At 45.5% G+C, this 18,355-nt stretch overlaps 1 protein-coding gene across 2 annotated transcripts in view; it reads left to right on the top strand.

Annotated features, from left to right (window-relative positions):
• The window catches only part of UTP6 (UTP6 small subunit processome component), a 39,158-nt gene that overhangs the window by 19,406 nt on the left and 1,397 nt on the right, over nucleotides 1–18,355 (top strand). Inside the window, exons 11-18 of one of the 2 annotated variants that reach the window (XM_010372981.2) lie at nucleotides 1,621–1,805; nucleotides 2,868–2,947; nucleotides 3,319–3,396; nucleotides 7,163–7,342; nucleotides 8,832–8,912; nucleotides 9,092–9,201; nucleotides 15,444–15,510; nucleotides 18,115–18,187. In XM_010372981.2, coding sequence (XP_010371283.2) covers nucleotides 1,621–1,805; nucleotides 2,868–2,947; nucleotides 3,319–3,396; nucleotides 7,163–7,342; nucleotides 8,832–8,912; nucleotides 9,092–9,201; nucleotides 15,444–15,510; nucleotides 18,115–18,187 — 854 coding nt within the window. The remainder of the gene's footprint in view (nucleotides 1–1,620; nucleotides 1,806–2,867; nucleotides 2,948–3,318; nucleotides 3,397–7,162; nucleotides 7,343–8,831; nucleotides 8,913–9,091; nucleotides 9,202–15,443; nucleotides 15,511–18,114; nucleotides 18,188–18,355) is intronic. The other variant, XM_030923476.1, reaches the window with a different exon arrangement.

Genomic DNA, 18,355 nt, shown 5'->3' with positions numbered 1-18,355 from the left:
AAATTTTTTCCTGGCCCAGTGTGGTAGCTCACACTTTGGGATCCCAGAACTTTGGGAGACCAAGGCAAATGGATCACTTCAGCTCAGGAGTTTGAGAGCAGCCTGGGCAACATAGTGAAACCCTGTCTCTACAAAAATAAGCTAGGTATGGTGGTGCATTCTTGTAGTCTTAGCTACTCTGGAGGCTGAGGTGGGAAGATCACCTGAGTCTGGGAGGTTGAGGCTGGAGTGAGCTGTGATCCTGCCACTGCACTCCTGTCTGGGTCACAGAATGAGACCGTGTCTCAGAAAAAAAGTATCTTCCTGATTAAGTTCTTTGATTCACTTATTGGGGGAAATAGTTTATTCAATAAAAAAAAATCTAAAGCTTATATAAAATTGTAAATTCTGTTTTCTTGGCATTTATCCATAAAATGAGAGTTATATGTTTATAGTTGAGTGCTGGTAATTCTTTTTATTTCTTTATTATATTTTTATTTATTTACATTTTTAATTATAGAGATGAGGTCTCACTGTGTTGCCCAGGTTGGTCTTGAACTCCTGAGCTCAAGTGATCCTCCTGCCTTAGCCTCCCAAAGTGCAAGGATTACAGATGTGAGCCATTACACATGGCTGGTAATTTTATTCTTTAATGTCTGATTATATGGTTTAACAATTATTTGTAAGCTTTGGCAACATGGTGAGACCCTGTTTTTACCAAAAATAACAATACAATTAGCTGGGTGTGGTGTTGTGTGCCTGTAGTCCCAGCTACTTGCAGGACTGAGGTGGGAGGATCCCTTGAGCCTGTGAGGTTGAGGCTGCCATGAGCTGTTGTTGCATCACTGCACCCCAGCCTGGGTGACAGAGTGAGACCATTAAATTTTTTTTTTTTTTTTTTGAGACGGAGTCTCGCTCGGTCGCTCAGGCTGGAGTGCGGTGGCCGGATCCCGGCTCACTGCAAGCTCCGCCTCCTGGGTTTATGCCATTCTCCTGCCTCAGCCTCCCGAGTAGCTGGGACTACAGGTGCCTGCCACCTCGCCCGGCTAGTTTTTTTTTTTTTTTGTATTTTTTTAGTAGAGACGGAGTTTCACCGTGTTAGCCAGGATGGTCTCGATCTCCTGACTTCGTGATCTGCCCGCCTCGGCCTCCCAAAGTGCTGGGATTACAGGCTTGAGCCACTGCGCCCGGCCTGTTTTTTTTTTTTTTTTTTTTTTTTTTTAATGAGACAGAGTCTCGCTTTGTCACCCAGGCTGGAGTGATGCGATCTTGGCTCACTGCAACTTCCGCTTCATGGGTTCAAGCAGTTCTCCTGTCTCAGCCTCGCTAGTAGCTTGGACTACAGTCACACACCACCATGCCTGGCTTATTTTTGTATTTTTAGTAGGGATGGGGTTTCACCATATTGGTCAGGCTGGTCTCGAACTCCTGACCTCAGGTGATCCAGCCACTTCGGACTCCCAAAGTTCTGGTCTCCAAAAGGCGTGAGCCACTGGGCCCGGCCTGGGAAATAGTTTTTATGGTACTGCAGTTGTTACAGGGATGTCCCGTGTAGATTTTTTAAGGATAGGTAACTGTTTCTCTGATACTCTGAGTTAGTTTCTTGTTGTGGGATAAATACAGGTGAGTTGTATTTTTCAGCCTTCAGACTCTACACACAGATGATCCTCTCACTTGGGATTATGTGGCAAGGCGAGAATTAGAGATCGAGTCACAGACAGGAGAAGAGCAGCCCACAACGAAACAAGCCAAAGCAGTGGAGGTCGGCCGGAAGGAGGAGAGATGCTGTGCTGTATATGAAGAGGCAGTGAAGACTCTGCCAACAGGTGAACTTCACCAAACCATGGTGTGATATAGAAGGAATAGTACCCCTGAGTGTGAAACTTAAGCTCCTGTTCCCATTGCCAAAATCAACATTGGGAATCTCTCTAGTATAATTACGATGTGCCTGGCTTTCTGTTTTTTTTCTTTTTTTTTTTGGAGACGGAGTCTCGTTCTGTCACCCAGGCTGGAGTTCAGTGGCTTGATCTTGGCTCACTGCAACCTCTGCCTCCCGGGTTCAAGCAATTCTTCTGCCTCAGCCTCCCGAGTAGCTGGGACTACAGGTGCCTGCCACCATGCCCAGTTAATTTTTTTGTATTTTAGTAGAGACGGGGTTTCACCGTGTTGCTCAGGCTGGTCTTGAACGCCTGAGCTCAGGTGATCCACTTGCCTCGGCTTCCCAAAGTTCTAGGATTACAGGATTACAGGTGTGAGCCACTGCGTGTGGCTTTTTTTTTTTTTTGGAGACAAAGTCTCACTCTTGCCCAAGCTGGAGTGCAATGTCACAATCTGGGCTCACTGCAACCTCTGCCTCTGGGTTCAAGCGATTTTCCTGCCTCATCCTCCCGAGTAGCTGGGATTACAGGTGTGTGCCACAATGCCCGGCTAATTTTTGTATTTTCAGTACAGATGGAGTTTCACCATGTTGGCCAGGCTGGTCTTGAACTCCTGACCTCAAGTGATCTGCCTGCCTCAGCCTCCCAAAGTGATGGGATTACAGGCGTGAACCACTGTATCCGGCCCTTAATTATCTTTTGATAGTGATTTAATTTTTATTTTGTAACAATGTAGAATAAAGGCAGAGGGGATATATAACCTAGATAAGGCTTTCAATTTTTATATGTAAGCTGTTACTCAGTTGTTTTCCCCCAATATTTGAGGTGTTTTATTGGTTGTAGTCAAAATAACACTTTTTAAAATCAGGCTAATTTAAACTCTTCTTCAGAAGAGAGTTTTCCCCTCGAAGAAAAGATGTATGATGACTGTTTTTTTCCTTCTCTTTTAATAACTGATGTGATGGATGTTGAACTAAGTGATCTGATCAACATAATCTTTGACTTTTCCAGAGGCCATGTGGAAGTGTTACATCACCTTTTGCTTGGAAAGATTTACTAAGAAGTCAAATAGTGGGTTCCTTAGAGGGAAGGTGAGGTTGTTACATGGTTACATGGTTACAGTGGTTGACTAGATAGTGACTGTCTTCTGAAAGAACAGCTCTTTTGGTGTCTAGCATAGCTTCTGAGAACTTGTATGCTTAGCCACTCTCTCTCTCCTTGTGGGCGATGTGTTATTCTAAAGGTCTGAGTCTGGTTTGCTGCCAGGTTAGGAGGGGCTCTCATGTGACTGGGCTCTGTTCGGTGCAGCTGCCTAGTGCATCTATTCATAAGTGAAAGCACCATGCAGGAGTAAGTCAGCTTTGAATTCTCAGAAATGCGCAAAACTGCTTTTGTTCATGTCAGAGGCCAGAGGCCCCTGCTGGGATCTTTGTAATGAACTGAGGGATTTTTCTGTTTTCAGAGGTTGGAAAGAACCATGACTTCATTCAGGAAGGCACATGAACTGAAGCTTCTGTCAGAATGTCAATACAAGCAGTTGGTAAGGACGTGGAGAAAATATTTTCTGCCAGTTACAAATACCTTATTCCAGTTGTTTTGTGCCACAGTCATATTTTAAATATATATAGTCTTTTTTTTTTTTTTTTTTTTTTTTTTTTTTTCAGGCGGAGTCTCGCTCTGTCGCCCGGACTGGAGTGCGGTGGCCAGATCTCAGCTCACTGCAAGCTCCGCCTCCCGGGTTTACGCCATTCTCCTGCCTCAGCCTCCTGAGTAGCTGGGACTACAGGCGCCCGCCACCTCGCCCAGCTAGTTTTTGTATTTTTAGTAGAGACGGGGTTTCACCGTGTTAGCCAGGATGGTCTCGATCTCCTGACCTCGTGATTCGCCCGTCTCGGCCTCCCAAAGTGCTGGGATTACAGGCTTGAGCCACCGCGCCCGGCCTAAATATATATAGTCTTAAGATGAAGGCCATTCGGGAGTTTGGTATGTAAAGTGTGTTTATATGTGTTTGCCAGTATTTGACGTATGCTAAAAATGAAATCTGTACTAGCAAAGGGAGGAATATTATATAATGAAAAACACTTAGAACAAGAGTCATAATTTGGGTTTGTTTTACCACCCATTCCTTTTTTTTGAGACAAGTGTCTCACTCTCTTTCCACAGGCTGGAGCACAGTGGCGCGATCTCAGCTCACTACAACCTCTGCCTCTTGGGTTCAAGTGATTTTTCTGCCTCAGCCTCCCAAGTAGCTGGGATCACAGGTGCATGCCACCACACCTGGCTAATTTTTGTATTTTGGTAAAGACGGGGTTTTACCATCTTAGCCAGGCTGGTCTCTAACTCCTGACCTCAAGTGATCCACCTGCCTCGGCCTCCCAAAGTGCTGGGACTACAGGCGTGAACCATCACGCTTGGCCAAATTTTTGTATTTTTAGTAGAGATGGAGTTTCACTATGTTGGCCAGGCTGGTCTTGAACTCCTGACCTCAAGCGATCTGACTGCCTTAGCCTCCCAAAGTGCTGAGATTACAGGCGTGATCCACCGCTCCTGGCTGTGCCTGGTTTTCTAACTTGGTCTTTCAGGCGTGAGCCACCGTGCCCAGCCTAGATGATTCATTTTCTGTCAGAAGAAAGATATCAAACCATTTCATCTCTTAGACTGGAGGCTCTATGGGTGGTAGGGAATGTACCTGATTTGCTCACTATTGAATCTAGCATATATAGTGTGCAATAAAAATGCTTGCTGAATATACTAATTATATACTGCCATTTAATGTTTCAAAAATTTGTACAATTGGATTGGTTTTAGGTTTTTTTTCTCTTTTTCTTTTTTTCTTTTTTTTTTTTTTTTGAGACGGAGTCTCGCTCTGTTGCCCAGGCTGGAGTGCAGTGGCCGGATCTCAGCTCACTGCAAGCTCCGCCTCCCGGGTTTACGCCATTCTCCTGCCTCAGCCTCCCGAGTAGCTGGGACTATAGGCGCCCGCCACCTCGCCCGGCTAATTTTTTGTATTTTTTAGTAGAGACGGGGGTTTCACCAGGTTAGCCAGGATGGTCTCGATCTCCTGACCTCGTGATCCGCCCATCTCGGCCTCCCAAAGTGCTGGGATTACAGGCTTGAGCCACCACGTCCGGCTTCTCTTTTTCAAATAATATAGATATAAGCATTTTGAACAGGTAAGATTTCCTTTCATTCGTGTATTTTTTGGCCCACATTTGTTAATGTAAAAGTCCCAAATCGAAGCGTTGAGCACTTTCATGACTCTTGCTACAAACTGTCAAATTGAATTTCGGAAAAATTGCATTAGTTTATGTTATGTCCACGTCTGAATGAATATACCTGTTTCTTTGACACCCCACAAATACTGATTTTGTATTTAATAATTAAAAAAAATTTTTTTGGAGACAGAGTCTTGCTCTGTCACCCAGCCTGGAGTGTAGGCATGATCTCGGCCCACTGCAACTTCCTCCTCCCAGGTTTAAGTGATTCTCCCACCTCATCCTCCTTAGTAGCTGGGATTACAGGTGTGCGCCAACACACTTGGCTAATTTTTGTATTTTTAGTACAGACAAGGTTTCACCATATTGGCCAAGCTGGTCTCGAGGTCTTGACCTCAGGTGATCCGTCTGTCTCGGCCTCCGAAAGTGCTGGGGTTACAGGTGTGAGCCACTGAGCCTGGCCTATTTGTTAATTTTCATCCTCTGTTGGGTGAGCATGTGTTCTAGCATAGTGAACTGTATTTATTTATTTATTTATTTATTTATTTATTTATTTATTTATTTTTGAGGCGGAGTCTCGCTCTGTCGCCCAGGCTGGAGTGCAGTGGCTGGATCTCAGCTCACTGCAAGCTCCTCCTCCCGGGTTTACGCCATTCTGCCGCCTCAGCCTCCCAAGTAGCTGGGACTACAGGTGCCCGCCACCTCGCCTGGCTAGTGTTTGTATTTTTTAGTAGAGACGGGGTTTCACCATGTTAGCCAGGATGGTCTCGAACTCCTGACCTCGTGATCCACCCGTCTCGGCCTCCCAAAGTGCTGGGATTACAGGCTTGAGTCACCGCGCCCGGCCTGTTTTTATTTATTTATCATTTTTTTGAGATGGAGATTTGCTCTTGTTGCCTAGGCTGGAGTGCAATGGCGCGATCTGGGCTCACCTCAACCTCCGCCTCCTGGGTTCAAGTGATTCTCCTGACTCAGCTTCTCGAGTAGCTGGAATTATAAGCATGCACCACCATGCCTGGCTAATTTTGTATTTTTAGTAGCGACAGGGTTTTTCCATGTTGGTCAGGCTGGTCTCGAACTCCCAACCTTAGGTGATCTGCCTGCCTCAGCCTCCCAAAGTGCTGGGATTACAGGCGTGAGCCACCACGCCCGGTCATGAACTGTTTTATGAAAAACTTATGCCAGGTATGGTGGCTCGTGCCTGTAATCCCAGCACTTTGGGAGGCCGAGGCAGGCAGATCATCTGAGGTCAGGAGTTCAAGACCAGCCTGGCCAACATGGTGAAACCCCATCTCTACTAAAATACAAAAAATTAGCTGGGTGTGGCTGCAGGCGCCTGTCATCCCAGCTACTCGGGAGACCGAGGCAGGAGAATTGCTTGAACCTGGGAGGCGGAGGTTGCAGTGAGTGGAGATCATTGCGCCACTGCACTCCAGCTGGGCTACAGAGCGAAACTCCGTCTCCAGAAAAAGAAAACACACACCTAACTTACAGTCTAAATTATTTATGTTCTCTGGTTTTTACGTCTCCCCTGTTTTTGGATAACTCTCATGGGTAGGAGCAGTGAAAAGAGGAGAAATTCTAAATTGTTCACTTTGCGCCTGTTTAACAGCCATGGAAAATTTGTTTTGATACCTATAAATTATCACATAGCTCTTTTCTTTTGTTTGTTTTTTTTTGAGATGGAGTCTTGCTCTGTCGCTGAGGTTGGAGTGCAGTGGTGTGATCTCAGCTTACTGCAATCTCCACCTCCTGGGTTCAAGCGATTCTCCTGCTTCAGCCTCCTGAGTAGCTGGGATTACAGACGCCCACCGCCACAACCAGATAATTTTTGTATTTTTAGTGGAGACGGGGTTCACCACGTTGGCCAGGAGGGTCTCGATCTCCTGACCTCGTGATCTGCCTGCCTCGGCCTCCCAAAGTGCTGGGGTTACAGATATGAGCCACCATGCGTGGCCTCTTTTTTATTTTAAATTGTAGTGGAAAGGTTGGTGAAATTCTTGCCTCAAATGAGGTTTTTATTTGTCTCCATTTACATAGATTGTTTGGGTTTCAGTAATTAATTTACCAGTCATCCTTCATCTTGTCTAGATTGTTTCATTGCTGTGTCATAAATTCCTGAGGGAAGCTCTGGAAGTGGCAGTAGCTGGAACTGAATTGTTTAGAGACTCTGGGACAATGTGGCAGCTGAAGCTGCGGGTGCTGATTGAGTCAAAGAGTCCTGACATAGCCATGCTTTTTGAAGAAGCCTTTGTGCATCTGAAACCCCAGGTCAGTGAGCTGGATCTTTTGTATTCATTATATTTGGGAAACCTTTTATAGCCAAAGCTCATTTGGAATGTACTTGTCTATTGAGAGCCAATTCTAGAGTGGCGTTTGTTATTAAGTGGTGATGGTTCATAGGTTAAGAGTAGAAGAACTTGCCTCTATTTAATATCCTTTATTTGAAAGTTGACCAAATTATATAAAACTTCCTGTTCTATTTAGGAATAGAATGGTATTTCTTATAAAGTTAGAAATAACAGTAGGATATCAATGTCACTTGCTGAATATAAGCCCAAATTTTTTTTTTTTTTTTTTGGGATGGAGTCTTGCTCTGTTGCCCAGGCTGGAGTACAGTGGCGTGATCTCAGCTCACTGCAGTCTCCACCTTCCGGGTTCAAGCAGTTCTCCTGCCTCAGCCTCCTGAGTAGCTGGGACTACAGGTGCGTGCCATCACACCCGGCTAATATTTTCTATTTTAGTAGAGACAGGATTTCTCCATGTTGGCCAGGCTGGTCTGGAACTCCTAGCCTCAAGTGATCTGCCCGCCTTGGCCTCCCAAAGTGCTGAGATTATAGGCGTGAGCCATGGTGTATGGCCAGATTCACTTTGCAGTGAATTTTTTGTATTAGTAGGAAAAATGTATTCCAGAAGATAAAGTAGGAAAAAAACTACTGCTCACTTGGTGTTGTTTTCTTTTTCCTTTTTTTTTTTTGAGATGAAGTCTTGTTCTCTTGCTCAGGCTGGAGTGCATTGGTACAATCTTGGCTCACTGCAATCTCCACCTCCTAGGTTCAAGTGATTCTCCTGCCTCAGCCTCCCAAGTAGCTGGGATTAGAAGCGCGTGCCGTCATGCCCAGCTAATTTTTGTATTTTTACTGGAGACAGGGTTTTGCCATGTTGGCCAGGCTGATCTTGAACTCATGGCCTCAAGTGAGCCGCCTGCCTCCATCTTCAAAGTTCTGGGATTACAAACATGCGCCACCATGGCTAACCTTTGCTGCTCATTTGTATGTATCTCTGGGACATGAATGAAGATCAGATAGTTCAGCCTAGATTAATTAGTTCTTGTAGGTCCTAGACAGCAGAGACATGACCTGGGTAGCTGTGAATCTAACTGTGTGGGCTGTTAATTGCTTACTTAACTAAAAGATGATTGATGATAACTACATGAAATATTTCCCAATAGAAAGGAACTAAAATTCACAGAAGAGCGTTGCTCTGAGTGACTTGATCAGAAGGCTGACTGTGTTCTGGCATGCCATTCCTGCTGGGCAATGAGAATTCTGTCACAGTGAGAACTGTTTGGGAATGAATCCCTATTTTACATGTCGATTATCTTAGGAGGAACCTGTCTTTTAACTAGTTTTCAGAGCATAGGACTAAACTGTCATTTTATAGCATTAAAAAAATTGATACATAATATTTTACATATTTATAGGGTACATGCGATGTTTTGTTATATGCTATTTTCTAACATTTTTTAAACTGGGAGTAGGTTTGTCTGCCATTGTGGATTTCCTGGGCAGAGTGGAGTGAAGGTGCCAAAAGCCAAGAAGACACTGAGGCAGTCTTTAAGGTAGGCACCGTGTTCCAAGTCTCGTGGTGTGGGGAATGGCAGAAGGTTCCCTGGTTGGCCAGCTCTAGTGTTGCAGGTGCGCCTAAAGCACTATGGAGTGGCCTCAGGTGGTTCTGGGAAAATCTGTTTTGATACCTGTAAGTTTTCTCACATAGCTTCTTTTTTCTTTTAAATTGCAGAAAGCTCTCTTAGCTGTCATAGGTGCCGACTCAGTAACCCTGAAGAATAAGTACCTGGATTGGGCTTATCGAAGTGGTGGCTACAGAAAGGCCAGAGCTGTGTTTAAAAGGTACTCACAGACGTTCATAGTTGTTACTGGTCTCTCCATCCCATACTCAGCCGCTCATACCCAGATTATTTGTATCACAAATAGCACCTGAGGGAGTAATCCAATACACTTTTTCTTTTTTTTTTCTTTTTTGGATGGAGTCTCGGGCTGGGCGTGGTGGCTCACGCCTGTAATCCCAGCACTTTGGGAGGGCGAGGCGGGTGGATCACCTGAGGTCAGGAGTCAAGACCAGCCTGACCAAAATGGAGAAACCCCGTCTCTACTAAAAATACAAAATTAGCCAGGCATGGTAGTACATGCCTGTAACCCCAGCTACTCGGGAGGCTGAGACAGGAGAATAGTTAAAACCCAAAAGGTGGAGGTTGCGGTGAGCTGAGATTGAGCCATTGCACTCCAGCCTGGGCAACAAGAGCGAAACTCCGTCTCCAAACAAACAAACAAACAAAAAAAAGATGGAGTCTTATGTCTCGCTCTATTTCCCAGACGAGTGCAGTGGCACAATCTCGGCTTACTGCAATCTCCGCCTCCTGTGTTCAAGTGATTCTCCTGCCTCAGCTTCCCGAGTAGCTGGGATTATAGACGCCTGTCACCACGCCTAGCTAATTTTTAACTTTTAGATTTTAAAGACAATGTTTCACCATGTTGACCAGGCTGGTCTCAAACTCCTGACCTCAGGTGATCTGCCTGCGTCAGCCTACCAAAGTACAGGGATTACAGGCATGAGGCACTGCACCTGACCCAATACACTGTTTCGTTTTCCTTTTTTGTTTTTTTTTTTTTGTTTGTGTTTTTGAGACAGAGTTTCATTCTTGTCACCCAGGCTGGAGTACAGTGGCAAGATCTCAGCTCACTGCAATGTCCACTTCCCGGGTTTAAGTGATTCTTCCGCCTTAGCCTCCTGAGTAGCTGGGATTACAGATGAGCGACACCATGCCCGGCTAAATTTTGTAATTTAGTAGTGACAGGGTTTCATCATGTTGGCCAGACTGGTCTCGAACTCTGGTCTCATTGATTTGCTTGTCTTGGCCTCTCAAAGTGCTGGGGTTGCAGGCATGAGTCAGTGCATTCGGCTTCCAATAAACTTTTTCAAAAAGTAGTTTCGGCCGGGCGCGGTGGCTCAAGCCTGTAATCCCAGCACTTTGGGAGGCCGAGACGGGTGGATCACGAGGTCAGGAGATCGAGACCATCCTGGTCTACACGGTGAAACCCCGTCTCTACTAAAAAAATACAAAAAACTAGCCGGGTGACGAGGCGGGCGCCTGTAGTCCCAGCTACTCGGGAGGCTGAGGCAGGAGAATGGCGTAAACCCGGGAGGCGGAGCTTGCAGTGAGCCGAGATCGCGGCCACTGCACTCCAGCCTGGGCGACAGAGCTAGACTCCGTCTCAAAAAAAAAAAAAGTAGTTTCTTTTTCTTTTTTGAGACAGGTTCTCACTCTGTCACCCAGGTTAGAGTGTAGTGGCATAAGCATGGCTCACTGAAGCCTTGAGCTTCTGGGCTCAAGCAGTCCTCCCACCTCCGCCTCCCAAATGTCTGGGTTTACAGGAATGTACCACCATGTCCAGCTAACTTAAAGCATTTTTTTTTGTAGAGACTGAGTCTCACAGCATTGTTCAGCCTGGTCTCAAACTCCTGGGCTCAAGCAGTCCTCCTGCTTAAGCCTCCCAAAGTATTAGGATTGTAAGTGTAAGCCACCATGCCTGGCCTTCTTTTTCTTTTTTTTGAAAAATAAAAGCAGTTCATTGTGGTGGGGGAAAACATAACCATGATAATTTATTATATCATCAAAGGAAAAATTACTGTTAACATATAATTTTAAAATTTGTTTTTATGTAGTTGAAATTATAGTATAACTGTAATTTTATTTACGATTAAAAATTTTTTTTTTTTTTTTTTTTTTTTTTTTTTTTGAGACGGAGTCTTGCTCTGTCGCCCAGGCTAGAGTGCAGTGGCTGGATCTCAGCTCACTGCAAGCTCCGCCTCCCGGGTTTACACCATTCTCCTGTCTCAGCCTCCGGAGTAGCTGGGACTACAGGCGCCCGCCACCTCGCCCGGCTAGTTTTTTGTATTTTTAGTAGAGACGGGGTTTCACCATGTTAGCCAGGATGGTCTCGATCTCCTGACCTTGTGATCCGCCCGTCTCGGCCTCCCAAAGTGCTGGGATTACAGGCTTGAGCCACCGCGCCCGGCCTTTTTTTTTTTTTTTTTGAGGCGGAGTCTCGCTCTGTCACCCAGGCTGGAGTGCAGTGGCTGGATCTCAGCTCACTGCAAGCTCTGCCTCCTGGGTTTACGCCATTCTTCTGCCTCAGCCTCCCAAGTAGCTGGGACTACAGGCATGTGCCACGACGCCTGGCTAATTTTTTATATTTTTAGTAGATAGGGTTTTTGCCATGTTGGCCAGGCTGGTCTCAAACTCCTGACCTTTGGTGACCCGCCTGCCTCGTCCTCGCAACGTGCTGGGATTACAGGTGTGAGTCATGGTGCCCGGCCTAAATATTTTTTTTTCTTTGAGACAGAGTCTTGTTCTGTTACCCAGGCTGAGTGTAGTGGCCCCATCTTGGCTCACTGCAAACTCTGCCTCCCTGGTTCAAGCAATTCTTGTGCCTTAGCTTCCCAAGTAGCTGGGACTGCAGGTGTTGCACCACCACACCCAGGTAATTTTTTTATTTTTAGTAGAGATGGGGTTTTACTGTGTTGCCCAGGCTGGTCTTGAACCCTTGGGCCCAAGCAGTCTGCCCAGCTGAGCCTCCCAAAGTGCTGGGATTACAGGCATGAGTTACCATGCCTGGCCATGCCCAGCTAATTCTTAAATTTTTTTGTAGAGTCGGGGTCTCGCTTTGTTGCTTAAACTGATCTTGACCTTATGGCTTCCAGTGATCTTCTTGCCTTGGCCTCCCAAAGGGCTGGGATTGTAGTGTGAGGCACTGTGCCCAGCCAAAAATTATTTATAAAAATCATTTATTAAACATAGCCATATAAGCTGGGCACGCTGGGTCAAGGCCTGTAATCTCAGGACTTTGGGAGACTGAGACAAGAGGATTGTTTGAGCCCAAGCGTTTGAGACCAGCCTGGGCAACACAGTGAGACTTCATTTCTATTAAAAGTTACAATAAAAAAAGTTGGGTGTCGTGGCATGTGCCTGTGATTTTAGCTCCTTGGGAAGCTGAAGTGGGAGGATCACTTGAGTCCAGGTGGTTGAGGCTGTAGTGAGCCGTGTTTGTATTACTACATTCCAGCTTTGGTGATAGAGTGAGAACGTATCTCAAAACAAAAATAAAAACAGGCCGGGCGTGGTGGCTCACGCCTGTAATCCCAGCACTTTAGGGGGCCAAGGCAGGCGGATCATGAGGTCAGGCGATCAGGACCATCCTGGCTAACACAGTGAAACCCCCATCTCTATTGAAATTCAAAAAAAATTAGCCAGACGTGGTGGCGGGCGCCTGTAGTCCCAGCTACTCGGGAGGCTGAGGCAGGAGAATGGCGTGAAACTGGGAGGCAGAGCTTGCAGCGAGCCTATACCGCGCCACTGCACTCCAGCCTGGGCGACAGAGCGAGACTCCATCTCAAAAACAACAAAACAAAAACAACAACAGAAACAAAAAAACCCAAAACAAAACAAATATAATAGCTATATTGAAGGCAGCCAACATACATATGAAAAAATGCTCAAGGCTGGGTGCGGTGGCTCAAGCCTGTAATCCCGGGTGGATCACGAGGTCAGGAGATCGAGACCATCCTGGGTAACACGGTGAAACCCCGTCTCTACTAAAAATACAAAAAACTAGCCGGGCGAGGTGGCGGGTGCCCGTAGTCCCAGCTACTCCGGAGGCTGAGGCAGGAGAATGGCATAAACCTGGGAGGCGGAGCTTGCAGTGAGCTGAGATCCGGCCACTGCACTCCAGCCTGGGCGACAGAGTGAGACTCCGTCTCAAAAAAAAAAAAAAAAAAAAAATGCTCAAGATGACTAACCCTTAGAGAAATGCAAATCAAAACCACAGTGAGATACCATCTCACTAATCAGAATGGCTATTATTAAAAAGTCATAAAATTATAGATATTGGCAAGGCTGCAGGAAAAACCTTATACACTGTTGGTGGGAATGTAAATTAGTTCAGCTCCTGTGGGAATCAGCTGGAGATTTCTGGAAGAACTTAAAACAAATCTACCATTCATCTCAGCAATTCCATATACTAGGTATATACCCAAAGGAAAACAGTTCTCCCAAAGAGACATGTACTTGTATGTTCATCACAGCACTATTCACAATAGTAAGAACATGGAATCAACCCAGGTGCTTATCAACAGTTGACTGGAAAAAGACAATGTGGTACATATACTCTATGGAATACTATGCAGCTATAAAAAAGACCAAAATCATGTTCTTGGCAGTAGCATGGATACAGCTGGAGGCCATTGTCCTCAGCAGGTTATCACAGGAACAGAAAACCAAATACCACATGTTCTTACTTACAATTATAGCTAAACATTGGGTACACGTGGACATAAAGACAAATAGTAGACACTACAGGGTGGGGGAAGGAGGGTAGGAGGAACGGAGGAAAGGGCTGAAAATCTACCTATCGATTACTATGCTCATTATCTAGGTTACGGGGTCAGTCTACCCCAAACCTCAGTGTCACGCAATATACTCACATAGCAAACCTGCACATGTACTCCCCTGAATCTAAAATAAAAGTTGAAATTAAAATAATACGTGGCTGATGGGCCAGGCACTGTGGCTCACACTTGTAATCCCAGTGCTTTAGGAGACCGAGGTGGGAGAATTGCTTGAGCCCAGGAGTTTGAGGCTTCAGTGAGCTATGCTTGTGCCACTACACTCCAGCCTGGGCAACAGAGGGAGAGCCTGTCTCAAAAAAAAAAAGAGGCCAGGCATGGTGGCTCATGCCATTCCTATAATCTCAGCACTCTGGGAAGCCAAGGCTGAGGTGGGAGGATTGCTTGGGCCCAGGAGTTGAAGACCAGCCTGGGCAACATAGCGAGACCCTTTCTCTACTAAAAATGAAAAACAATTAGCCAGACATGGTTTTTACCTATAGTCTCAGCTATTCCGAAGGCTGAGGTGGGAGTACCGCTTGAGCCCAGGAATTCTAGGCCGCAGTGAGTCATGATCTCAACACTATACTCCAGCCTGGGTGACAGAGGGAGACTTTATCTAAAAGGAAAAAAAAAAAAAGATAGCTGTATGATATACTGCTCTGTGGATGCAGTATAGCTTTTTTTTTTTTTTTTTGAGATGGAGTCTCACTGTGTTGCCCAGGTTGGAGTGCAATGGCTTGATCTCGGCTCACTGCAACCTCCGCCTCCCAGGTTCAAGTGATTCTCCTGCCTCAGCCTCCCAAGTAGCTGGGATTATAGGTGCCCGCCACCACACCCAGCTAATTTTTGTATTTTTGGTAGAGACAGGGTTTCACCATATTGGTCAGGCTGGTCTTGAACTCCTGACCTCAGGTGATCCACCCGCCTTGGCCTCAGAAAGTGCTGGGATTACAGGCGTGAGCCACCGTGCCCAGCCGTGGATGCAGTATAACTTTTTTGGCCACAGTAATACTGTTTGGATGAATATTTCTGCACAAATATTTGTCCATATTAGAAATCATTTCCTTAGAATATATTCCTAGAAATGGAATTACTGATTTCCCAAAAGACTTTGACATGTAGTTGAGGGAACTTGAAAACTCTACAATTGAGAAAGAAGAGTACAGTAAGTAAGAAAATTGAACCAGGCATGGTGGCTCACACCTGTAATTCTGGCACTTTGGAAGGCTGAGGCGGGAGGATTGCTTGAGCCCGGGAGTTTGAGACTAGCCTGAGAAACCTAGTGAGACCTCTTCTCTACAAAAAATTTGAAAAATAAGCTGTGTGTGGTTTTGTATACCTGTAGTCAACAGCTACTGTAGAGGCTAAGGCAGGAGGATTGCTTGAGCCTGGGAATTCAGGGCTGCAGTGAGCTATGATTGCAACATTGCACTCCAGCCTGGGTGACAAAGTGAGACTCTGTCTCAAGAAAAAAAAAAAAAAAAAAGAACTAAGAACTGGATATGAAGAGAAAGTGGTCATTGAATTGTGAGAGTGACTGGCCATCAGGTCAAGTCCTTGCATTGATTTGAAGTCAAGTCTTTATTAAACCATGTGTTGTGGAGGCACTGGTCTGGGTATTTACATTTATGAGATGTAAGAGGCTTTTTGTCATTGCTGAAGATAACATTTTCTCCTTCCTTTTTAGTTTACAGGAGAGCCGTCCATTTTCAGTTGACTTTTTCAGGAAAATGATTCAGTTTGAAAAGGAGCAAGTAAGTATTCTGTTTCAGCATTTCTTGTCTGGGAAAATGGATAAGTGGTTACTAATCTATCGGACTTTTTTTTTTTTCCTCTGAGGCAGAGTCTCACTCTGTCACCAGGCTGGAGTGCAGTGGCGCAATCTTGGCTCACCACAACCTCCATCTCCCAGGTTCAAGCGATTCTCCTGCCTCAGCCTCCTGAGTAGTTGGGACTACAGGCGTGCGCCACCAGGCCCAGCCAATTTTTGTATTTTTAGTAGAGATGGGGTTTTACCATGTTGGCCAGGATGGTCTCTATCTGTTGACCTCGTGATCTGCCCGCTTCTGCCTCCGGAAGTGTTGGGATTACAGGTGTGAGCCACTGTGCCCGGCCTGGGAGTGCTTTGTTATGTAAAAAGCTCTCATTATAATACAGTATAAATTTCTGATCCCTTGGTCTAACCCCTTTTCCATAGAGCTGGTTTAGGATTGGTAATCAAGCAAAGAGAAAGTACGTGTTCGGAGAATAGAAAACTTAGATGTTACTTTTTTTTTGAGATAGAGTCTTACTCTTGCCCAGGCTGGGGTGCAGTGGTGTGATCTCGGCTCACTGCAAACTCTGCATCCTGGGTTCAAGTGATTCTCCTGCCACACCCTCCCGAGTAGCTGGGATTACAGGCACATGCCGCCATGCCCGGCTAAATTTGTATTTTCAGTAGAGACGGAGTTTCGCCATGTTGGCCAAGCTGGTCTCAAACTCCTGACTTCACAGGTGATCCCTCAGCCTCCCAAAGTGCTGGAATTATAGGCGTGAGCCACTGCGCCCGGCAAGCCAAGTATCTTAATTCTACTGTATAAGACAGTTTTATAGTACAGGAGATAGTCTAGCCTAATATTTAATAGCCAGGCTTTGGATTTATAACATGACAGTTATGTGCCTTGAGCAAGTCACTTAATTCTAAGCTTCCCATCCTCATCTGTAAAGGTTATTATACCTGTTTCAGGGGTGTGAGAGTTGTAAGACCAAATGGGATACTGGATAGAAAGGATGTTGCATAATGCCGTGCACATATGAGCCGTTAAACAGGTGTGATCTGTTTTTCGTGCATGTCTAAAATATGAGGTTAAATTGACTTTTTTTTTTTTTTTTTTTTTTGAGACAGAGTCTCACTGTCTGTTGCCGAGGCTGGAGTGCAGTGGCACAATCTTGGCTCACTGCAACCTCCACGTCACAGGTTCAAGCGATTCTCCTGCTTCAGCCTCCCAAGTCGCTGGGATTACAGGCCCCTGCCACTGCACCTGGCTAATTTTTTTGTTTTTGAGACAGAGTCTCGCTCTGTTGCCCAGGCTGGAGTGCAGTGGCACACTCTTAGCTCACTACAACCTCTGCCTCCCAGATTTAAGCAGTTCTCCTGCCTCAGCCTCTTGAGTAGCTAGGATTACAGGCATGTACCACCATGCCTGGTTAAGTTTTGTATTTTTAGTAGGGACAGAGTTTCACCATGTTGGCCAGGCTGGTCTGGAACTCCTGATCTTGTGATCCACCCGCCTCGGCCTCCCAAAGTGCTGGGATTACAGGTGAGAGCCACCATGCCTGGCCCTAATTTTTGTATTTTTAGCAGAGATGGGTTTCACCATGTTGGCCAGGCTGGTCTCAAACCCCTGACCTTGTGATCTGCCCGCCTCGGCCTCCCAAAGTGCTGGGATTACAGGCGTGAGCCACCGCTCCCAGCAAGAATACTTTTTGTTTGAGACAGAGTCTCGCTCTGTCACCCAGGCTGGAGTGCAGGGGCACCATCTCGGCTCACTACAAACTCTGCCTCCCGGGTTCACGCCATTCTCCTGCCTCAGCCTCCTGAGTAGCTGGGACTACAGGCGCCCACCACCACACCCAGCTAATTTTTTGTATTTTTAGTGGAGACGGGGTTTCACTGTGTTAGCCAGGATGGTCTTGATCTCCTGACCTTGTGATCTGCCCACCTCGGCCTCCCAAAATGGCGGGATTACAGGCGTGAGCCATGGCACCCGGCAAGAAGATATTTTTAAAAATAGGTGGAGAATGAGCAGTTTTTGGTTGTAAAGTTAGTTATAGCTATTTTGCTAGGTACATAATTCATCAGCATTTTAATCTAATACGTAGCTGTGCTAAGATATTATGCTTGTTTTATAGGTGATGAAGTGTTTAAGGTCAAAGGGTTTAAAAACTTGCTGAAGGTTATATAACTAGTATTTATTTTAAGTGGATATAGCAAATAAGTACCAGAGCCCAGATATTCAGAAGGAAGAAATCCTTACTCAAAACAATTAGAACCTTTGCTGTTTCTTTATTTAATTCCCACTCATTCCTCAAGACTTTCAAATACTGTTTTCTGTGAAGCTGCCCATGTCCCCCACTTTTTTCTAATAGCGCTTTTTTTTTCCATGCTACTACAGCAAAGTGCTTTTATGTTTCACATGTACTTCACTTTGTTGAGTGGCTTTGATTTTTTCCTGGAAAAGTTGAGAGCCAAGTTGTGTTCATGTTAAACTCTTCCCCTTCAAATACCTGACAGACAATAGCTGCTTAACAATATGGTTGGAATGAATTTGTTATGTTATAAATCAGGCTTTTGAGGCAAGATTGTCTATCTTTGTCAGGAATCCTGCAATATCGCGAACATAAGAGAATATTATGAGAGGGCTTTGAGAGAATTTGGATCCACAGATTCTGGTAAGTAAACCCTTAATTTGTGACCAATTAGTATGGTTAGAACAGTATTTCTTGGCTGAGCACAGTGGTTCATGCCTGTAATCCCAGTACTCCAGCCTGGGCGATACAGTGAGACCCTGTCTCAAAACCAGAGACCAAAAACACCCCCTCTGGATTAGAGAAAGATTT

Source organism: Rhinopithecus roxellana, chromosome 19, assembly GCF_007565055.1.
Source record: "Rhinopithecus roxellana isolate Shanxi Qingling chromosome 19, ASM756505v1, whole genome shotgun sequence".
Classification (NCBI taxonomy): domain Eukaryota; kingdom Metazoa; phylum Chordata; class Mammalia; order Primates; family Cercopithecidae; genus Rhinopithecus; species Rhinopithecus roxellana.
Note: the sequence above shows the minus strand (reverse complement) of the source record. Positions and strands in the feature narration are given on the sequence as shown.